The sequence below is a fragment of the Cebus imitator genome, unplaced genomic scaffold (genome assembly GCF_001604975.1).
Source record: "Cebus imitator isolate Cc_AM_T3 unplaced genomic scaffold, Cebus_imitator-1.0 Scaffold8, whole genome shotgun sequence".
In the NCBI taxonomy this organism is placed as follows: domain Eukaryota; kingdom Metazoa; phylum Chordata; class Mammalia; order Primates; family Cebidae; genus Cebus; species Cebus imitator.
The window spans coordinates 5,272,475-5,288,344 of NW_016107323.1; the positions used below are offsets into that span (position 1 = coordinate 5,272,475).

General features: G+C 48.4%; 1 protein-coding gene across 5 annotated transcripts in view; it reads right to left on the reverse strand.

The window, feature by feature from the left end:
• Positions 1 to 7,878: 7,878 nt before the first annotated feature.
• The window catches only part of CMKLR1 (chemerin chemokine-like receptor 1), a 52,630-nt gene continuing 44,638 nt past the window's right edge, over positions 7,879 to 15,870 (reverse strand). For 3 of the 5 annotated variants that reach the window (XM_017541159.2, XM_037743074.1, XM_037743077.1), the window contains exons 2-3: positions 13,409 to 13,484; positions 7,879 to 12,784 (exon numbers count right to left, since the gene is read on the reverse strand). In XM_017541159.2, coding sequence (XP_017396648.1) covers positions 11,666 to 12,781 — 1,116 coding nt within the window. In that variant the 5' untranslated portion in view covers positions 12,782 to 12,784; positions 13,409 to 13,484 and the 3' untranslated portion in view covers positions 7,879 to 11,665. Of the gene's footprint in view, positions 12,785 to 13,355; positions 13,485 to 15,870 lie in introns of all 5 variants that reach the window. The other 2 variants (XM_037743073.1, XM_017541155.2) reach the window with 2 other exon arrangements.

Below are 15,870 nucleotides of genomic sequence, written 5' to 3' on the forward strand. Positions count from 1 at the left end.
CTTTCTTTCTCTTTCTTTCCTTCTTTTTCTTTCTTCTTCCTTTCATCTTTCTTTCTTTTTTACTTTCATGCAAAATTTTTATTTGGAACGTGCGCTACTGAGCAGGCCAGCCTCCATCCTGAAATAGCAAGGGTATTTACATTGCGCAGAGAAATATAAGAGCTCCTTGAAGACAATCATCTGTGCTTGACCAGTATTTTTTCTGGTACTTTGCTCTGGTTCTCTCTTTTCCGTGCTCATTATTCTTCATGCACCCTCACCTCTCATCACCTTAAGTCATCCTGAATCACCTGATCTGGGGACAATGACTGAAGTTGCCAATCAGCCATTCCCAATTGTGTCTTCTGGGGCCCATTCTACCTGCCTTAGGTATTAATGGTGCCTAAAGAAAGAATAAATAGATGAAGGTTTCTGTGGTTAGCTGGGCATGGTGGGCCACACCTGTAGTCCCAGCTACTCAGGAGGTTGAGGTGGGGAGAGCACTTGAGCCCAGTAGCTTGAGGCTGCAGTGAGCCATGTTTGCACCACTACACTCCAGCATGGGCTATAGAGTGAGACCCTGTTTCAAGGGGAAAACGTTTCTTCGGCATTTCCAAGCCTTGTCTTCACCAAATTTTAGAAGTTTTTTTTTCTTTTTTAATTTAGTATTTCATTTTATTCTTCTACATATAAAACCAAACTGTCACTAGATTAGTGAATTTGAAAACTTTCTTAGTGTTTTGATCATAATCTTAACTACTGTATACTTGAAACATGATATAAATTTTAGATTAAAAGTAATTAACTCTGATTTTTTTTTAAATCTACTTGTCAGGAGCTCATTGCTTTGCTGGTGTCCACTGATCAGCTGGAGATGATGGTGAATGTTTGCATTTCTTGAAAGATGATTTCCATTCTGCGGCTCAACACAGGTCTTCTGCCTTCCTTAGAGACTGAGGTCCATCCTTTGATTCTGGAGAATGACCTACAGCCTCCCACTTAGGGCTTAACTGTGCTCATCAAGTCCACTCCAGGGCTAGAAGGGACATCTCTGGTGGTCCACAAAGGTGTCCCAGCAATGCCTAAACTTCCTGGAGGTCATGACGGAGAGTTGGGTTCCAGCCCTCAGCAGCGTGTACAGCCCCTCCTCATATCCTAGAAGGTAATCATAGATGTGGGCAGTGAAGATGTGCAGGCTCACATGTCTGTTCTCCCAAGGAAATGCAGCCACTTGCTGGGTACAGCTGAAGCAGGGACTCTAGGAGAAGAACCAGGTGACCCTGTAGCACTGGGCCCAGTCCAGCTTCCAAAAGGAAATCAGGTACAAGAAGCACTTCTCTGCATAGAAGCCTTAATAGCAACTGAGATTACTCAAAGTCTGGTTGGGTAGGATGCACTTCTGCTGGTCCAGAGATGTCACTGTCACGGCGCTCCACCTTGTAGCACAGGTAGGTCTGGTGCTGCCCAGAGACTGAAGGGTCATTGGTAAAGTCATAAGCGAATGTGCCTGGATCCATCAGGTGTCTGAGAATCTCCCCTAGCATACTGTGCAGCAATGCATAATTTGTATTCAGTTTCTTCCATGGCTTGGATAGCATTCTTTGGCTGTACACAGATCCAGTCCAATGGTGTTGAAATTCATCATAGTTTATGATCTTCATGCTGGCATGCGGACTGTCTTTTCTGACCATCTGTGAAGCTCCTCTTGGTAATCTGGTTCCAAGAAGCGGTAGAGGTGGACAATGAAGGTGGTCAGGGTGACCTTGCCATCCTTGGCCTGGAACTCTGCCACATTCCCTGCATACTCTGGGCAGGGACTCCAGGAGACATATCAGGAGACCAGGTAGTCCTAGTCACCATGCTGCTTCCAATTTCAGAACCAATCTAGGAATCTCATCTCTGAGTGGTATTCAAGCTTGGAATAGACCTCGCCTCCAAAGATCCTTGTGTCCGAAAGCGGCTTTGAGGGGTCCCTTCTTGGTTTTCACTTTGTAGTACAGCCAGGTGTGTTCCAGCCTGAGAGGATGGGTCTCTTTTCAGAGTCGTAGTAGACTGTGCCTGTATACATCCACTCCATTGGGTTTCTGATCTGAGGCTTCATGCACAGACTTCTTGGCAGACCTGTCCTGACCATGATCTTTGTCTGAAGTTTGTCCCCTACCCCCACCTCCGAGATGTTTCTGCTTAGCTTCTCTGACAGTAAGGGCTCGAATTTCAGCTGACTCAGCATTTCTTCATTTCTGAACACAAGGTGGTTTGACCATTTAAGCCTCTGATGAGGATGAAATAGGTTGACCAATGTGGAGTTGCCCCTGGCTGCCTGTCCCCATGCCTAAAATCCCATCACAAGTCCATCCTTCCCAGTAAGGTGTTGGTGCCTAGGCAGCAGGCTGGGCATTATAAACTGCCTGCCATCAACCAGCCTATCATCAGCCACCAGCCAAGGCTGAGAGCCTCCATTCCACCTCCCTGTTTGTGTTCTTGCTCCGCAACCACCACACCAACATCTGGAGGCAAACTGGAAATTTGTTCATCATCCAGATGTTGCTCTGAAGGTGGCAAACATCTGCATAGTGGAAACCAGGGCAAAGATACCCTGGATCTGCCTCTCTCTCTGCATTAGGTATCTGGGCCCCATGGAACCCCCAGGTATTTGGCTGTGCATTGGTGTCACAGTGTCATCCAGTGCCCAGCACAGACCTTAACGCCCAGCTGACTTCGCTATGATTTCTAAGTGAAGGGATAAACACAGGAAGTTTGTGGTCACAGTGGTACCAGCCAAACCCTTAACAGAATCCTGGTCTGGAAAAGAACTACAATACAATAGGAGGAGGAGGGAGGCATCTGGTTCCTTTATTTCCTGGCTGTAATAAATCAGACACCAGGGAAAGGAAAAGGCCAAGGGAGGAGGTGGAAGCACTGAACGGAAACCTCCTTTGTCTGTGATTACTCTGTTTTCTTCTTTTATTTGAGACAGAATCTTACTCTGTGGCCCATGCTAGAGTGCAGTGGTGGGATCTTGGCTCACTGCAACCTCTACCTCTTAAGTTCAAGTCATTCTTGTGCCTCAGCCTCCCGAGTAGCTGGGATTATAGGCATGCACCACCATGCCTGGCTAATTATTTTTTTTGTATTTTTAATAGAGACGGGGTCTCTCCATGTTGCCCAGATTAATCTCAAACACCTGGCCTCAAGGGATCTGCCCGTCTCAGCCTCCTAAAGTGCTGGGATTGCAGGCGTGAGCCACCGCACCCAGCCTGTGATTACTCTCAATGATACAAGTAAAGAACAGTGGCTCTTCCACTTCTGAACTAAGTGACCTGGGACCTCATTTTCCATGTTGGTGAAATGGGGAAAAAGTCCATCCTTCTCAAGTTTCATTGAGATAGGAAAAAAATGTGAAAATACTTTGGAAATGGTGTATTATAATAGTGATTGTCATGAAACTCAATGATGGTGATGATGACGACAAAAATAATGTCAGCGTATGGTTATGTCTTCATTCATTCAACCAAAAGTTGTGAGCAGCTTTTCTGGGCTAAGCACTGCTGGAGACATAATAAGATGGCCAAAGTCCCTGCCTTCTTGCTGTATCCAAGTAGGGGCCAGCCTTAAAGCCACTAAATACACAAATGATAACATGATTTCAGATGGCAGTCACTAATATAAAGAAAATACTAATACAAAAAAAGGGATCTGACAGGCAGTGGGTAGGGATGGAGGCTACCTTAGCATGGCCTGCCTGAAGAGATGGCATTTGGACAGAGACCAGAAGGAGGCGGATGAACCAGTCATGCAAAGGACAGAGGCAAGTGGGCCCAGGAACAGCAGGAACAGCAAGTGCGAGGGCATGAGGTAGGATCAATCTTGGTGTCTTGTTGCTGTTGGTCTGTTTTGTTTGTGAGAGGCAGAAAGGATCGCCTAGCTGGAAAGCAGCATGAGATGAACTTAGAGAAGGTGGCAGCAGCCAATCCAATATGGGTTTTTATGCCTTTGGAAGGGCTCTGGATTACTGTGTTCTTTGGTAGAAGCTCACTCTGGCTGCTTCCTACAGCACGGGTTGTGGGAGCAAAGACGGAAGGAAGTGGGGAGGCCAGCGAGGAGGCTGATGCGTGTTCAGATGAAAGAACCTGGCACATGCTAAACACTAAAGTACGGCATCTCACTGAATCTTCACAGCAACCCTGAGAGCTGCAAACCTTTATCAAGCCCATTTTGCAGATAAGAAAACTGAGCTTCAGAGGCATTGAATAGCTTGCCCAAGGCCACAGAGCCTAACTCTAACCCTGCCCTTAGCTGACATAAATAGCAGAGCTTGGATTCAAGCCCTCGCAGTCTGACTCCTGAGCCTACCTGACCCCCAACTTAACCATCAACAGCCCTCTGAGTCAGGTGGTGAGGCTGGGGAAGCCCCAGGAGGGCTTAGGCCTTTCTGAGACTCTGTGTCCTTGGATGGAGGCTGTAGGAGCCACTGCCCTCTAAAGAGCTCCCTTGAATCAGGGACAAACCCTTAGACCTGGTTCTGTCCTGCCACTACCTGTCTTGGGTACCAGTGGCGATGGGAACTCATTTCTGCAGACATTATGAATTATTTTATTTTTAGAAAGGCTTTTGCTGAGGCATAACCTACTACAGTGAAGCATTCATCTTCAAAGTACAGATAAATGGGTTTTTATAGATGAACCCCACCTCCCCACCCCTTATCCCATGTAACCACTACGTAGGCCAAGGTGGGGAGCATCCCTCACTCATATTCAAGATAATCTTTAAGCATAACATTTATGTCTCAAACAAAGCACATCTGCCCTACAGCAGTTTTTGCCAAGATCTCCCACTTCCCCTTCAGCCAGGATTCTGCTGGAAACTCCTCAGTGGAGCCCAGACCCTAGGCAGAAAGACTTTACAGCAGATCAGCCCCACAGTCCTTGTCAATAAACTAAGAAGTGAAGCAGGGTGGCTGGTGAATGGCCAGGTCTCTTGGGTGATGGTGTTTTAAGAGTGACTCAGGTTAGCATTTTCACACACCTTTCATCTCACAGCAATCAGTGAGGCAGGTGGTCTCCATCTTATTGGCAAAGAGGTCTCAGTTTCACCATCTGTGACATGGGGGAATGGGGAGGGACAAACTTGGGGAAGTAGAGTCTTTTTCAAACTCAAAAACCCTAAGTTTCCCAGGGTTGTGAGAAAGTGACAAGCCCATTCAAATGCAATTTCCTCCTCTCAAGGAAAAAGCAATTCCTCAGGCTCCCCAACTCCCACCTCCTCAAAATTTGACACTGGGGAGAGAATATGTGCTTGTCCTCCTCTCTCCAGGGAAGAGTCTCTTCAGAAGACACTTTACATTTGCACATTTCTGGGGAAAACACCAAGAGCTTTCGAGATAAACATACTGAGGTTTGAATCCCAGCTCTGTTGCTTACCAGCTGTGTGGCATCGGGCAAAGTCACTTCACCTCTCTGAACCTCAGTCTCTTCACTTGTGTATGGAGATAGCAATCGCCCCTTCCATTGAATCTTTGTTCCAAGGATTCAATGAGTTGATGAAACTGAAGAGCTTGCCCAAAACTTAGACAAGCCTCAATCAACATTTGCTATTATTACTGCTGTTGCTGTTTCTGCATCTTTGAGCACAAGGAGTGTATAAACCTGTGCTTCTCCCTCCCTTACCAATTCTCATCTTGCCTCCACCTGTCTATTGACTTGATATCTAGAGCAGTAGCTGCCTGACTTGTCTGGGGGTATCCACATATCCCAGGGGGAGAGACTTCTGGAATATTCCCCAGGATAGAACTCAGGTGACCTCCAAGTTTAAACCTCAAGTCCAAGTGTTTGACATCGCATCTGTATAAAGTCCCCACAGCACAACCTGAAATTGCAGCGTTAATATGCCTCTGTTCCTCTTAGGTTAATATATGTATTATTTATAGGGCTTTATTATGTGTACAGAGGGCTCCCCTGAGAAATATAATTGTGCATTGGGAGGTACATTTGAATAATATTTACAATTAATTTCTGACAATAAAGCAATGCACCGAGGCCTCTGTGCAGCAGAAATGGGCCCTGGGTTGGTTTCCCACTAACCACTCCCCTGAGAAAGCTTGCATAGCTTTTAAATATCTTTCCAGTAGTCCATTTCTCTCCAGCATTGCCCCTGTTTCCCCAGTCCGGATTCCACCATGGCTCATCTGAGGCTACAGCAGCCTCCAGGCTTCCCCTCCTGCCCCTCTCCAACCTGTCCTCCCCAGAGCAGCTAGGGGCATTGTTCCAGCGTGCAGATCTGAGCATGGCACTCTTCTGCATGTGGCTGCCCTGTCTCAGCGTAAAGGTCTCCCCCACTGCCCAGTCCTTCCCCTCCACCCCATCTGGTCTTGCTCATCCTACAGCCTCCTTGCAGCCCCCACCTCCTTCCTGTCACAGTGAGCATCGCTCCCTCCTGCATCAATGCCACTGCCCCTGCCATCACCTCCACCTGGACCACCCCCCTCCTGCACCTCCCTACTACATCTGTGCCCACCCACCTTCCAGGTGTCAGAGCAAGTGTCTCCTCCCCAAGGTCTTCGTCCAGGATTGGATCCCTCTATAATGTGTGTGTAGGCCTGGCACGATGGCTGAAGCCTGTAATCCCAGCACTTTGGGCGTCTGAGGCAGGAGGATCACTTAATCCCAGGAGTTCAAGACCAGCCTGGGCAACATGGAGAAACCCTGTCTCTGTTAAAAAAATATATTAGGTTCCAGCTACTCCAGAGGCTGAGATAGGAGGATCACCTGAGCCTGGGGAGCTCAAGGCTAAAGTGAGCTGTGACTGTGCCATAGCACCTCCAGCCTGGGCAACAGAGTGAGACTCCCCCGCCCCTCCCTTGTGTGTGTGTGTGTGTGTGTGTGTGTGTGTGTGTGTGTGTGTGTAACATTTACTGGGGTTGTTTTCCATTGGGTGAAGTGTATAATTTTGATTATTGGCTGTCTCTCCCATAAGCCAATGAACGAGCTCAGGAGGACAGAGACTGTGTATGTCTTGACCATCTCTCTGTGTCTGGTGCCTATCACAGAATTAGGCAAAGAGCAGGTGTTAAACATATTTTAATGGAATGGATGAATGGGTGGATAGATATGGATGAGTGGATGAATGGATGAATGGGTGGTTATGTAAAAGAATGGGTGAGTGGATGGATGGTTAGGTGAATGTTGAGATGAATGGCTGGGTGAGTGGATGAGTAGATTTGGGGTGGATGGGTGAGTTGATCTTAGGATAACGAGTGGGTGGATAGGTAGGTGGATCTTGGGGTGAATGAGTGGGTGAACAGGTGGGTGGATATTAGGGTGATTGGATGGTGGATGTATGAGTGGATATTAGGGTGAATGAGTGGGTGGATGTTAGGGTGAATGGATGGGTGGATGGTGGGTGGATCTTGGGGTGAGTTAATGTTTGAGTGGATGTTGGGGTGAATAGGTGGGTGGATGGATGGGTAGACCTTGGGGTGAATAGGTGGGTGGATGATAGGGTGAATGGGCGGGTGAAAAGATGAATGGATGAACGTGTCACAGAAGCATCTGTCCTTGGGCCGCCTGATGCAGTGCCAAAGAGTGTAGACCTGGCCATATGGAGGCATGGCTTTGTGTCCCTTATCTGCTGTGGTTTGCTTTATTATCTTAGCGAGTAACTCAATTGCTAGAAAAGTAAAATAAGCAAAAAGAATTTTTTTCAAAATGCAAATTTCTTGGAGCTCAACGGTTTAAGAATGGCAGGTTGGGGACTTCGGGGCTTCTCCTGCTGTCCACAGCATAGCTCTGTGACTTTGCACTGGCCATGTCACCTCACTGAGCCTCAGCTGCTACTGCATGAAGTCAGTGGGGAAGGCAATGGGCAGGTGATGGCAGGAACCTCCAGAACTGCGCCACACGCTCTTGCTTCAGTCTCTTTATTCGAGAGAAACTTTGTTCTCAAAGGGAGGAATTAAGCAGACCCCCTGCTGAATTAGTTCACAGTAGAAATAGTATATTCCTCTCTGGTCCTAGATAGCACCCCCAGCAGCAATTTTCCAAACCCAGGATTTGATAACCATGGTCCTTGGGCGTCCCAGCCCCAACAAGAGCATAACATGTCAGGGAGGAACGAGAGAGGGATGCAGGGCAGGAGTTGAGGAATCACCGATGACCATTTCCATCCAAACCAAACATCACCTCATTTTCCAGAGTCCTCAAAGAGAAGCTCTCGAAACCTCAGTGCCCTCATCTGCGAAATGGGAGACATCTGGACAAGATGAGTTTGAAGGTCCCTTGCTGTTCTCATGATTGGATTCTGTCTTCTCTCACTCACCCAGGCTCCCAATCCCACTAGAGCTAACTCTGGGGTCGAATTTGAGCCAATCCCCTCCCTTGGTCAGTGCCCAGTTTCCTCACCCCTTCTAAACCTTGCTGCCAGAATCTCTGTGCCTCTTCTCTGGACAGGGAGCCTGAGAACTTGCAGGGCCCTATGTACCCTGGAAATTATCTAAGGCTGGCAAAGGCATCCCAGTGCCTGAGGCCCTTCATGTTCTTGCTCTTCCCTGCTCCCTGTCCTTGCTGGCTCAAGAGTCAGCTGGAGATGATTCTGAAATCTAATTCCTCTTTCTCTTTTGACTTCATTTCTCTCCTCTTCTCTCTTCCTTCTTCCTCCCCTGACCCTCTCCTTCCAAGGGCCGAAGAAATTGGGCATTCAGGCAGCTGACCTGATTCAAAGCCCAGCTCCATACCTCATTAGCTGAGCAACTCTGAGCTAGTGAATTCTGTTCTGGAACACTAACTTTCTGTGCCCCCACGCCACCTTGCTATGATGATCCTCTTTTGCCTGGGCCAATCTGAGGCTTTTGATGTTTGTGTCTGAACCATCATAGGTGCTTCATGAATGTCAGATACTTTTCCTTCATCATCATGCTCCGGGACCTTTCTGTCCCCTCTCCTGCCCCTCCTCCATCTTCAAACACCACCTTCTCTTCTTGTCCCTCTACTTCTGGTCCTCATGATCCCTCAACCCGCCCACCCCACCCAGGAGGCAGGGTTAAATATGTTCCCGTTGCTGAGTCCTGGGTCTAGAGAGAAGGCTCTGGGAACTAAGTGTGTTGGTTGCCTGGGCAGCAATGCAGGTGAGCACACTTTGCACACTGCAGGGATGATGTATGCATGACCCATGGAGAGGGTCACATGAAGCTGTGGGGACAAGACTGTATGGGACCTTCTGGCTGCATTTAAGTACTTGACAGGAACCTAAGTTAGAACAGGAAGGCCGGCAGAGCATCCAAAAAGAGGGAGGCCAGACTCTAAAGAAGAAAACAGCGGGTTTGAATTGTGCTCCTGTTGATCAGCTTTTCTGATGACAACATGAATTCCTGGCTCCCCTAGTCTGGCCTGGACTCCCAGAAGCCCAGGAAAAGCAGCATCCTAGGAGCCAGGAGGTCCAAGTCGCTGATGTCTGCTGCTGTGACCTGGGACAGATCCCATGCCATCTCGTGCCTCAGTAAACATGGGAAGAAGGATGATGGGGGCCACTGAGCAATATTTAAAGCTCCCTTTTTGCTCTCAAACTGTCTATGTTCAAACTCTTTACAGCATTCAGAGGCTCCAGCTTGGGGTCAATTCAGAGCTGCCTTGTCATAAGCATTAAGGCACAACAAGGGAAGGAACAGTTTGTCTCTTAATGAAGTGTGATTCCAAACAGCCCGTGGCCTCGGGAACTCACCCAGCACGGGGTAGACATTGCATCTGTTCGTTGCATCTTGTTGGAGAATCAGCTTAAGGATGAAGGGACTTGGAAGAGAACAGAACGCGGACACTTAGGAGCCAAAGGGACTTGGGCCCACAAAGGACCGCCTCCTGCCAGCCCTCCCTCCCCATTGCCTTGATCTCAGGAGACGCAGGAGGTGGGAGCCATGGAAGGGGGCTGTTAATGGCTGTGGAGCAAGCTGGAAGCCAAGTGCATTTTCTCTGCCATGTTGCATCATTTTTGAAAACTATTTGCAAAGCTTCTTAAAGGCCATTAAGATGTTCACATTCTTTTGCGGAAGAATCAATATTTATGGTAAAAATCTCCAGCCTCTTTAGGTCCTTCCTGACTCTGCAGCCTCATTTAAGCCAGGCAGACTGAGGTTCAAATCCAAGTTCTGGCAGAGACTAGCAGGGTATCTTTGGGCAAGTTACTTAACTTCTCTGAGCCTCAGATTCCTCCTACGTAAAAGGGAAGCTATAACAGTACCTAACTCAGAGTTGCTGTAATGATTAAATGAGAAAACATATGTAAAGTGCGTAATACAAAAAGTGCTAAATAAATGTAGGCTATCAATATACTAGAATAATCTCCACAGAGAAATGCCAAATAGAGGAAAGGAGTTTCTGGAGCCAGTCAGAGCCAGGTTCAGACCTTAACTCTGCCACTGATTAGCTGTGTGACGTTGGACAAGTTACTTTGCCCCTCTGGGCCTCAGCTATGTCATTTGTAAATGGGGCAATGACGCTCTGCGTCACAGGGACGTGTCAGTATTAGATGAGAAAAGCTATACCAGGCACCTGTATCCAGGAGGTATTTGGTGTCTGCAGCTCAGGACCACAGTTCAAGGAGTCCGGTTTCAGACTCTGTTTCAAGTGACTGAACCCTCGGACATACTCTTCTTCTAAGTGGGCTCTCCAGAGTTGCTTCCCAAAGCTGTATTTTGGACCCATCTCCAAAGGCACTGAGAAAATTGACAAGAAGGAGAAGCCCCACCACCAGTGTTTTATTCTAAGCCCCTCCAGCCAGAGCTGAGTGGATTAGGAAAGGCAGAAAGAATCCCTGTGATGAGGTGAGGGCTACTGGTGAAGACGCCTGCCACAACCCCATGCCCAGGTAAGAAGGGCAAGGTGGGCGCAGAGCCTGGCACCACCCTCACTCTGCGATAGCTCCAGCCTGAAGCTCCATCAGCCTGTGACGTTTAGGGTGAGCTGCTTCACGCTTGCATCTTCTGAAGGTTCTTTCCTTCTTTCTCATTCCTTTGCCAAATCTCAAGTCCTCGTTGCATCCCTCACTTGCCTTCCCTTGCGAAGAGCCCACATGACCTCTCAGAACCTGTTCTCTGTCTTCCTAGCGGATCCAAAAGCCAAATTCATGGTCTATGGAGTTCATGGGCTGATATGGCACCTTCCTCTCCCAGATCACCTATGCGTTTCCACATGCTTTAATGCAGAGGAGTGACTTAAAGGTCGGGTTTTCTGGCCAATGATAATAGGCCACTCATAATAGGTAGAAAAGGGCCAGGTGTGCTCTGTATCACACTAGGTTTTCTCTGACCTCCCACTGCTCACAGCAGGAAGGGACCGTGGAGAGTGTCTGTGTCATTCTGGGGCACACACAGTAGGCAGCTTAATCCCACCGCCTCATGCCAATCCCAGTTAATGGCAGTGCTTTTGAGAATTCTTCCTTGTTTACTTTGAGTCAGTCAAGGCTAGTCTCCCAAGAAGCATAAATGGGAGACTAGCCTTGGCCGTGTGGAACACAGAGCATTCTGTCCACTTGGAGAAAAGGGTTCCAGGCGTGGATTCCCAGTGTAAAACACTGTTCATCCCCATGAAAAATGCAGTGGAAATTGGCGGATGCTAAATAGGTTCTTGCCTTGATCTTCAGAAGACATATCCTTGAGTGCCCCTGGGTTGAGAGGGTCCATTGAGGGGCTCCCCAGTGAGGCTCATAGCATGCTGGTCTCCCTCTCATTCACTGAAGTCCTCTCATTCATTGATGGCATCTTGGTAAAGCTTCTATGGCTGAGGTAGGAAGAGTGGGCTGTGTCTTCACTTAGAGCATTGTCCAGGCGGGAAAAGAGGGCCACCTTGAACTTCTTGAAGTCCTGACCCATGAAAACATACAAAATGGGGTTTATACAGCTGTTGGCAATGGCGAAGGCAGTGGCCAGAGGAAAACCCAGGGTGAAGACGGAGGTAGGGATGGAAATGTGGTGGAGCTCCAGGAGGTTGAGTGTGTGGTAGGGGCACCAGCAGAAGAAGAAGGTAATGATGATGGTCACAATGATCTTGAAGGGCTTCTTGGTCTTGGCCAGGCGGTTGCGCCGCAGCTTGCAGACAATGGTGAGGTAGCAAACTGTGATGATGAGGACTGGGACCAGGAAGCCGAAGAGGAAGCGGGTGATGGTCACCACCATGTGCCAGTTGTACCCCACAGGGTTCACCTGGGGTTGAGCAGGCCACAAGGAAGACCCAGCTGCGGACATGCTGAAGTTGTTGAAGCAGGCTATTTTCCCATGATTGTCGGCTGTGTCTCGGAAGACAAGAGATGGGGAACTCAAGAAGAAAGCCAGGACCCAGATGACCATGCAGGCCACGTAAGCCAGGCGAACACTGCGGTTGTTCTGAGACCACACAGGGAGGAGCACAGAGACGCAGCGGTCGAAACTGATGATGGTCAGCAGGAAGACGCTGGTGAACATGTTGTGGATGAGAAGGAAGTTGCTGATCTTGCACATGGCCGTCCCAAAGACCCAGTGGTAGTCCATGGCGACATAGGTGATATAGATCGGGAGGAAGATGTTGAACAGGAAATCTGCCACCGCCAGGTTGAGGAACCAGACCGTGTTCACCGTCTTCTTCATCTTGAAGGTGGCAATGATGATCACCAGACCATTGCCCAGGATCCCGAGGAAGCAGACGATGATGTAGACCACCACCATGGCGATCCTGGTCACCGTGGCTCCCAAGGGGGCTGACTCCTCCAAAAAAAAAATTGTGTCTAAATAATCAGGATATTCATCATCGTAACTGAAGGAGGTGTTATAATCTTCATACTCCATTCTCTGCAAGAGAAGACAGGGACCATTAGGGGAACCTAGAGCTGGCTTTAGAGGTTGACCAATACCAGAAAGACCAACAATGTCCTCCAGGGCTCTCAGCAAGTCCAGTTTTGTGATTTAACCACTTCCTTCTTTGCTGTTTTATTTATTGAACAAATGCCTTTCCGGTACCTCCTACATGCCAGGCACTGCATTCTATACTATCTTAATCTCCCCAACAATTCAGTGAGGTAGATAGGTTATGAGCCTCATCTTACAAATAGGAAACTGAGGCATGGAGATTCTATGTCACTTGCCTGAAGTCCTACAGCTAGGAAAAGGCAGACCTGTGATTCGAATCCAAGCTTCAGAGTCTATCCTTTTGACAATCACGTTTTCTGCCTCTTTGGGGCCCTCCCTTTCTCTACAGTCTAGTGGGGGAGACAACTGTTCATCAAAAAGTCCCTCAAATAATGGGAACATTGCAATAATGCTAAGTGCAATAAAGAAGAGGTACATGATGCTGTGAACTTGGTTCCAACCACGCTTCTAAAACCGAGCAGCCAGCCTTGCTGTAATCCCCCTGTGTACCCACCTGTCAGTGGTCACTGGTCCCCTTTGGAGTTCAGACTACAAGGGTTTCCTCACCGTTCACTGTTATGTTGTCTGGAGCTCTCCAATGTGAGTCCTCAGCCAATCAGTCCCTGTGCACAGCTAGAAACACCTACAGGTAAGAAAAAAAAAAAAAAGCAGCAATTGCATTCAGGGCTAAGAACCAGAAGGTTGAGAGGATCCAGCCAGAAATAAGATCTGTTGTTCTTATTCCCATTGTACAGAGAAGGAAGCAGAAGTTCAGAAAGGCTGATACTCAGCCAAGGTTTTGCAGCCAGGAAGGGATGGAGCCCCTAGAACCTAGATCAACTGACTCTACCCACGTCAAGGGCTTCATTCTAACCACTCGTCTCCCCCAGCACATCCTTAGCTGACAGCTGGAGTTGGGCATGAGTGAAGGAAGACACAAAGGAGGAGCATGGATGGCTCAATCCACTACCAGGTCAGGACCCAAAAAACACTGTTTCAGGTAGTGTGGGCACAGAGAAAACAGAAGACCTGCCCGGAGAACCTGCTATGTGCCAAGAACTTTAATTCCTTCTTGTTATTTAGTCTTCCTGGAGACTTTTCCAGGCAGGTTTTATTACTTTAGTGTTAAGAAATAGGGAGACTGAGGCTCAGAGAAGACGGCATCATTCTCGCTGGACATTCTCTGGGCCCTGTGGGAACCATGAATGAGACGTAGGCTCTGAGGCCACAGGAGTCTGGTGTGAAGACAGACACAAATATATCCACTGAGCCGCTGCTGTGTGGACAACTTAAGTGGCACTTCGAACAAGCCCCATAACAATCTTGTTGCGTATTTTTCCAATCTATGGAAGAACAAACATATTCTGAGGAGTTTGCGAGTTTGCAAGTTTGCAAGGTCTTGGAGGCAGTGATCACATGCAGGGTTCATACCCAACACTGGCCCTTATGAGCTGCATGGCTTTGGGCATGTGATTTCTTTTCTCTGAATCTCAGTTTTCTCATCAATAAAATGGGAATACTCACTTCATAGAGTAGATATAAAAACTAGAGGCATCAGGAATGTGGAGCATTTAGCTTGGTATTGGCACATAGTAAGCCCTCAATAAATACTAATGATTGCATTATTACCTAGAGGTGCACAGCTGATGAGCAGGATTTAAAGCCAGGGCTCTGACACTCCAGAGTCTATGCACTTTTTTATGCTGTTCAAGATCTCCCCATCTTGTCAAATGGGCTTCAAACCAGATGTTTCCACTTGGCGAGACTGCCAATCAATGCTTCATTATAAATAACTCCAACCTTCCTGCACATACATTCATTACCGATCCTATGGGCTTAAAGTTATATTTTATTACATAAAAGTCATCTTTTGCTTTTATTAAATAAAAGCCACTTGGAAAATTCCATTGAGGGCTCTGCACTCAAAGGGCTCAGAATCAAAGCTTGGGTGTCACTCCACTCTGTACACTGAGAGAATATTTCAGAAGTGCCCACCAAGGGGTCCCCAAGGGTTTCCTGTGGCACTGGAATGCAGAGAGAAGATTGGGACACTGGAGCTGGCTTCCCATGACTGGAGGAAATCTGACTGGTGTGCGTGGCAGTAGTGGGGAATGCACACTGAGTTCTTTATACCAGGGGCCATGCTGAGCCCTCAGTCCAGATGGTCTCACTTTAACCCCATGAGGGGCTGTAGCTGGGCTCAGAGAGATCAGGACCCAAGCATGCAGGCAGAGGCTGGAAGAGCTGGGATTCGAACCACATCTGCAGAGCCTGGTCTTTTAACCACCAGTCCGCATTGCCCCTGAGACCATGATCTGCCCAGATTGATGACCACTACCAACCTTCCTTTTGGAAGAAATGACCAAGTTGACATTCCCTGTGCCAGACTGTGCAGGCATCAGGGATGGGGACATGGCTCTCCTAGGGTCCCTTCCCAAAAGGAGCTCACAGGTACAAGACAAAGAGACAATGTTGAGTCTGGGGCAAGACTAGAATGCCCCTAGAAGCCCAGAGGAGGGGCTGTTACCCAGCCTGGGGGTCTGAAGCTTCCTGGAGCCAGTGGCATCTAAGCTGAGTTTTAAGGACAAGTATGAGTTAAGAAGGTGGAAGGCAGAGAAAGGAGGAAGGGCATACCAGGCATCTCCCCGTCTCTGACCTTCCCCTCCCTCATTGACAGTGGGCTTGGTGTGTGAGTCCCGAGAGGAGGTCGAGGAGGATCTGGGACTCAGGACGGAGCGCTCTGCACAGCATCTGCAGAGATGCAGCCCGCAGCAGATTACATCAGGCTGGGCTCTCTGGCTGGGCTGGGAGCAGCTTCGGGTCAGAGGCCATGTTTTTTCATCTTACAGATGGGGCCAGGCTGGGCTGGCACAGAATGGCACTGACATCCTCTGGTCTGTCCATCCACACCTGATTCCTCATCCTTCTAGGAATCGAGTGGATTTGTGTCCCCTGTTGGTGCACCTCTTCCCCCACCCCCGCCCCACCCTGGCCAAGTCCCCTAGCTCTCCCTGGAAGTGTAAGGGAGG